The 6,833-nt window shown below is 41.6% G+C and overlaps 2 protein-coding genes across 3 annotated transcripts in view; one reads left to right on the top strand and one right to left on the bottom strand.

Annotated features, from left to right (window-relative positions):
- The window catches only part of LOC119426617 (melanoma receptor tyrosine-protein kinase), a 531,032-nt gene that overhangs the window by 489,070 nt on the left and 35,129 nt on the right, over nt 1-6,833 (bottom strand). The window lies entirely within an intron of this gene.
- ssr1 (signal sequence receptor, alpha) overlaps nt 550-6,833 on the top strand; it is an 8,634-nt gene continuing 2,350 nt past the window's right edge. The window contains exons 1-9 of one of the 2 annotated variants that reach the window (XM_037694186.1): nt 550-732; nt 3,344-3,471; nt 3,550-3,643; nt 3,723-3,826; nt 4,354-4,512; nt 4,593-4,669; nt 4,748-4,826; nt 5,884-5,977; nt 6,195-6,209. In XM_037694186.1, the coding sequence (XP_037550114.1) occupies nt 666-732; nt 3,344-3,471; nt 3,550-3,643; nt 3,723-3,826; nt 4,354-4,512; nt 4,593-4,669; nt 4,748-4,826; nt 5,884-5,977; nt 6,195-6,209 (817 nt within the window). In that variant the 5' untranslated portion in view covers nt 550-665. The remainder of the gene's footprint in view (nt 733-3,343; nt 3,472-3,549; nt 3,644-3,722; nt 3,827-4,353; nt 4,513-4,592; nt 4,670-4,747; nt 4,827-5,883; nt 5,978-6,194; nt 6,210-6,833) is intronic. The other variant, XM_037694187.1, reaches the window with a different exon arrangement.

Genomic DNA, 6,833 nt, shown 5'->3' with positions numbered 1-6,833 from the left:
TTTGTGTTTGCATGCGTGTTTATTTTAGTTTGCGTTTTATTTTTTTGTGTTTGCATTTGTTTTTTGTGTTTGCATCTTTCTTGTGTTTGCGTGTGTTTTTGTGTTTGCGTGCGTTTTTTGTTTGTGTTTGCAAATGATTTTTTTGTGTTTGTTTTTTGTGTTTGCATTTTGTTTGTGTTTGCGTGTTTTTGAGTTTGCATCATATATGCGTTTGTTGCGCGTTTCGCCGTTTGCCGCACGTTTGCACCTGTCGGCCACCGTAGGTCGGCCACCGTACAAAACAAAAAGGAAATTAGGTTTCCATTTTTTTGCAACAAAAGAACAAATATGAGACCAATAACACCAGATACAAATAACACCTTTGTCTCAATAGCTTTGTTAAGCGATTGAAAAGAGATAGTTAAATGATGAATGATTTATTTAAAATAAATTAAAAAGGTCTTAAAGTACCTTGTAGACTTTATCAATATTCAGTGGATATGTGTTGTTGTGTTGTTGTTATACATAAACTTAGCCAGAAGGGGCAGCAACAGTAACGCATCTGCTTTACCATATCAGAGCAGTAGAAGAAGAAGTTATACCGGAAGTGGTACCGAGGTGCTAATAGGTAGGCAGGCTGTCTATCGGACATTGAATGTGAAAGCACTGGTTTCGACTTGAAAAAGATGAAATTTCTGCCTAAACTGCTGCTGCTCGTCCTCTTATCTTTCCCGGCGACTATCTTTCTAAAAGGTAAGCATGGAAACGGCCGCACGTGAAGTTTATGCCGCTAACGAAGCTTAGCATGCTAGCCTTAGCAGCGGAGCTAACAAGCTGCTGCGTAGAAGGCCGAGTTGTAACATGTGACAACTAAAAACATGTTTGTTTTAAAAACGAAACGCGTTAATATATAAACTCACCAGTCCGACATCTAAACCTTAAGGTTTTAATTTCGTCTTAGCTTATTTTCTTTATATGTGTGTTTTTTTTAGCTGAAATGAATCAATTAAGTTTCCTGGTTAGACTGACGTGTCCTTGTTTGTTAGCTGTTAGCTTAGAAGTTACAACGATAATACAATCTCGCTGTCAGGTATTATTTACACGAAGGTATAATTTGTACAGGATGCTGTCCTGCAGAAATCAGTTCAAGCCTTATAAAATGTGGATTAAGTAGAAAAAGTTAGCCTAGTTAGCTCTGTTAGCTTCAGCTCACTGATTTTTAGATCAGGATTTTTTGTGGATTATTAGTTTTTTAGACGCTAATACATGAGCATGCATCAGGATAGTTTTTTAGATGCCTCACAGGAAGTTAAATCTTTTTATTTGTTGATCTGAATGGCTTCTGTTGTTCACTGACTGTTGGAGTACAGATATTTTTAAATATATTACTCTGTAACATGTTTTAACAGTTTATTTACCCTAATCAGAGCTTCTTAAACACATTGAAAAGTATTGATTTTACTTTGTTTTTGCATGTTTGATTGTGTGTTTCCAGATTTTAAACCCTCTTCAATATTTTAAAGAAACAAAAATTGACTTTCTAAAATTAATTCAGGCATTTCGGATACGATTTTCTTTTTAAAATTGGGATATTCTGAATAATTTCTACTTTTAGCACCTTATGTTGACGCTGGATGGGAACATTAAACATGTTTTAATGTCTGAAAACAAAAGATTTTTGTCAGTTTTATTTAACTCTGAACCAAACACTTTCTCTCTGAGCTTTGATAGTAAAATTAAAATGGGTGCATTAAAAATTATCAGCCTGTGTAATAAATGGCTGTAATTATCCCCACTAAGTTAAAACAAATAGTAGTAATGATGTCATATGTGAGGGGGAGGTCTGGACTGAGGGGATTTAGTCCAGCATCCTGATGGTGAAGCTGTTCATGTTGTGGAGCAGGTCTAGAGGTTCTGGTACCCTTAATCACTGAAAAATCACATCATGTTGCTGATCTATTTCATGTCGTTGTGTTCATCCGTACTCATCTGCTCACACACTCATGTTCGTGCAACTGTTCGGTGTATTGTTTTTTTTATGCTACTAGTGCTTAGTGTATTTTTATTAACGTTTTTCTTAGTTCATATCTTAGATCTTATTACTGTTTTTTTTTTTTACATTTTAATACTTTTGTTGGGTGTAACTGTGACACTGTGTACACGATTACGTTCCACCACATGTACCACGTGGTGGAATGACAAATAAAGACCCTTGAACCGTTAAAGATGGAAGGATGAGATGCAGGATGAGGAGTCTCAGGAAAAGCAGAGGGGCTTCAATGGTCCTGCTGAATAAATTTACCCTCCTGCAGTATTTTAAGATTATTATTATTTTATTAGATCTTAAGACCGTTTGTGGTCTGAGTTGCCCTTCGTTAGACCTGGTTTCACCTCTTGCGCCTCAGATATTCTGGAAAAACTCTCCTGATTGGACCTGAAGTTAAAACCAGAACCAGGTGACGCATCTCACCTGTGAACCTGAAATCAACTTGGTGTTGATCGGTCTGGTTCTTAGTTAAAATATTTCTTCACACAATTTTTTAAGTTTTATCTTTTACTTCTTTCGGCTGCTCCCTTCTTCAGGGGTTGCCGCATTAAACTAAGTTGCACGAAGACGTGGCAATTATTTTTACACTGGATGCCCTTCCTGACGCAACCACAGACCACTGAGCTACCACAGCCCTCAGTGTAGAGCAGAGAGCTGACATCTAGGGCACCCAGGGGCTGGGTGATATCGCAATATTTTAAAAATATTGAAATGATTTCATTTGCGATATGAGACTTATCAATATAAACGATATAGTGTTATACTTGGAAATCCGCCTGCTGCCTTCTTTCTCCCATACGGCAACTCCTCCCCCAGCTTCCTGCTCCAGGTGGAGCGGCACCGCTGGCGCATATATCACAGAGCAGGAATAAAAATAATGGCTCTGTTATTTGGAGATGGTTCGGATTTAATTTGTCAGATGAACAGCAGAAAAATGTTTTCTGTAGACATTGTCGAAAACCTGTCCCGACGAAAGGTTCGAGCGCAAATGATGATGCATGAAGGCAGGTGTGGGTGCTTCATTGTCCCCATCTACATTTTGATGTTGTCTGTACCGGGAGTTGAACTGTCGATCTTCCAATCACAGACCCACCTTCTCTAACCTCTGCACCACCACGCCCTTAATTATTATTATTTTAATGTGTTTATTAATCTTTAGCCTTTAGAATCCTTTTATGATGCGTATATTTAATATTTTTAACCCTCTGTCTGTTGTAAATTGTCCTGTTTGTTGTTTATTTGTTTTTCTTTTGTGGTACGCAACATTGTATTTAAGGTGTTGCCTTTTTTTTCTAAATAAAGTTTGTTTTGGTGCAGGATCGGCAGTGAGTGCCCAGGACCTGACTGAGGATGAGGAGGCTGTGGATGAAGATGTCGTGGACGACGTGACGGCTGAAGACGAGGACGATGGCGTTGAGGTGGAAGACGATGAGAACACAGAGCTGGTGAGTGGGTGAGCGAGCCCGTTGTGGTTAAAAACTGTACCGAGCAGATCTGGAGGTAAAAGTTGTTTTTGTTTTCAGACAGAGGAGAAGGATGAAGAGGAGGAGGCGCTGGTCGGGGAGATGAAGGCTTCACCCAACGCCGACACCACCATCCTGTTCGTTAAAGGAGAAGGTGACTTTCTGCCCGTTCTCCATCGAACCTGAACGTCTGCACCTTAAACCCACCTCTCTCCATCTTTGGTTTTGTTCAGACTTTCCCGCCAATGACATCGTCAAGTTCCTGCTGGGCTTCACCAACAAGGGTGACGAGAACTTTGTGGTGGACTCTCTGGATGCCTCGTTCCGGTACCCCCAGGTGAGGAAGGAGAACCGATCTGAACCAAACGCGTGGTGTCCGCATATCCTCAAAGTCCTAAAACTTCTTAAATTAATTTAAAAACAAGTAAGTTGGTCTTAAATATGTCACTCAAAGGTCTTAAAATTTGTCAGAGCTGTAGAGATGCAAATGTCTGCACAGCTGGACGTCGTCTTCGTGTCTGAAGACAGAACTGGACATTAAGACGCAGTCGAGCCTCGTGTCATGGATGTCTTCAGAAGACGTCTGTCTCTGTTGGATGTTTCCAACCAAATAACTACACTTGTGCAGCTGCTGAAGCAGAGAGAACATCACTTTTTATTCAGTAAACCTGAACGTGTCTCACCGAGTGACACGCTGTGTTTGGTTTGAACGCAGCACGATCCCCCGACCGTCGTCTGTATTTATAGGTTTTAGTTTTACATTTCAATTCAGGATGGTCTTAAAAAGTTCAATTTGACTCCCTGAATCCTGCTGATACCCTGAAACGGTCGGGTCCTTCATCTCTGACCTCTTCCTCCCGTCAGGATTATCAGTTCTACATCCAAAACTTCACGGCTCTGCAGCTCAGCACCGTGGTTCCTCCCGGCAGGCAGGCCACCTTTGAGTACTCCTTCATCCCCGCTGAGCCCATGGGGGGGCGGCCGTTTGGACTCGTCATCAACCTGAACTACAAGGACAACAGCGTGAGGACCTGAGACGTTAAATCTGCCGGACCCGGTTCTGAGGGGAGGCTCTAACCCGGTTCTGTTTGGACGCTTTGCAGGGGAACATTTTCCAGGACGCCGTGTTCAACCAGACCGTCACCATCACGGAGAAGGAGGACGGGCTGGACGGTGAAACGTGAGGACTTGAGCTCCTGAACCTGCTGTTGGTCACGTCTCTGCTCGTCTCATTTCTTCTTCTCCTCCTCTTCCTCAGCATCTTCATGTACGTCTTCCTGTCGGGCCTCGGTTTGCTCGTCATCGTTGGCCTTCATCAGCTGCTGGAGTCCAGAAAGGTTCGACTGATTTATCCTCTGAAACTAAGAGACGTTCTCAGGATAAAAAAAAAAAACAAAGCTGCATTAGATCAAACAAAACAGATTTATTTTAATTAACAAATTAATTAATTATCAAATTAATTAATTATCTGCCTTTAATGCAAACTGGAAAGAAGTCATAAAAAAAATCTCCCAACAAACAGGAGCAGAACAAATAAATTTCCTTGACAGGACTGATGCATGATGGGAGTTGGAGTTTTATTACAGCAATTTAAAAAAAAACTTTAAATGTGTTTAAAGTAATTAATAAAAGAAGCAATAAATTAACAAGCATACAATTTTAACACATTCAACCTTCCTGCTGCCCTTGGGTCAAAATGCCCCAGGCCTTGTGGAACATTATGACCCAAGGGCAGCAGGAGGGTTAATATTTTTTGTAAATCTGCAGAAACTTAAGTTTCTTCATCAAAGAAATCCTGAAAATGTTTTAATCAGGTGTTTCCTTGGATGAATGCATATCGCCCGCCACCTTTCTTGCCACTCTGTCTGTTGGGGATGAATCTCAGTTACTACCACACAAAGCTTTACCTCAACATCTGTAACACCGACTGAGTCGAAGCTGTTTTGGTTTAATGGTGATTAGCTGTGCCGGCCATCTTGAATCAGGTTAATTCCATCAGTTAATCTGTTGTAGACATGATTACTTCCTGAAGGGTCAGGAGATATTTCACTAACAGACATGATGGTGGGTGATGAAGCTCCTTAAAGTTCCAGACTGATTTGTGGAGGGAAATATACTGAAGAAGTGTTTTATTAATGTTTTTATGTAATTTTATTAAAAATAAAGGTGAAATTTTAAACGGTAAGGATCAAGAGTGAACTAAGAGATGGTGTTAATCTGTCTGATTATTCTTTAGGGCAGACTTCTGAAACAAGTCGTGTTTTTACGTCTTTTATCTTCTGAAAGCACATTTTTAAACTTGAGATCTAAATAAATGTTAGTAAAATTTGAAGCGTTTCTGTAAAACGCTCTGACTTCAGGATCAGTTTTTGACAGGAAGTTGTTTCTCTGCAGAGGCGGCGTCCGGCTCAGAAGGTGGAGACGGGAACCTCGAGCCACAACGACGTGGACATGAGCTGGATCCCTCAGGAGACGCTCAACCAGATCAGTACGTCCTCCCGTCTTGAACCCAGACTCTGTAAATGTTTCTGTCCGGGCAGAATCTCGACCACAGAAAGGATCAGAGCGTGTTTAAACCGTTCACTCCGTCGTCTCACTTCCTGCTCACCTGTTTCAGAATGACCTTTAACCTTCACTGTGCATGAGGATGACTCACCTTGTTTCTGTTTGTTTTTTCTTGCTCTCATGCTTTCCTGCGTCTTCAGTGCAGAGTCGCAGAGGTGAGGTCTGCTTCTCCTCCTGGTTTCTGTCTTTCTGCTCTTTGCTTCTGAACTTTGAGTGTTGACGAGTTTCCCACACATCAAGCATCCGACGAGCCAGATGTTCTGATGTTCAGAACCAGTCTAGAACAAAATGCTTTAGATTTTGGTCAGATGTCAGATTAATTCAACATTTCAGCCTGATGTGAGAAATAAGCAACTTTTAATGTCTGAATTCAGTTCTAAGGGCCCACTTATGGGAGCTTTGGGTCCACAGAAGACCACTTCAGCCTTTTTAAATGCATCCATCAGGTCCAGCTTCAGACTTCGTTTTCCTTACCCAGCGGAGAATCGCAGGTGACGAGACGGGCTGCGATTGGTCCAAAAGGTACTCTCAGGTTGATGAGACGGGGTGTGATTGGTCCTAAGGGACTCTCAGGTGATGAGACGGGCTGTGATTGGTCCAAAAGGGACTTAGGTGACATGACAGGCTACGATTGGGCCAAAGGGACTCTCAGGTGATGAGACATGCTGTGATTGGTCCTATGTGAATCTCAGGTGAAGACGTGCTGTGATTGGTACAAAAGGGACTCTCAGATGACGAGACGGGCTGTGATTGGTTCAAAGGGACTCTCAGGTGACGAG

The sequence above is a fragment of the Nematolebias whitei genome, chromosome 20 (genome assembly GCF_014905685.2).
Source record: "Nematolebias whitei isolate Nwh7 chromosome 20, NemWhi1, whole genome shotgun sequence".
NCBI lineage: Eukaryota > Metazoa > Chordata > Actinopteri > Cyprinodontiformes > Rivulidae > Nematolebias > Nematolebias whitei.
The sequence above is the reverse complement of the archived record's forward strand: the minus strand, read 5'-3'. Positions and strand labels throughout refer to the sequence as shown.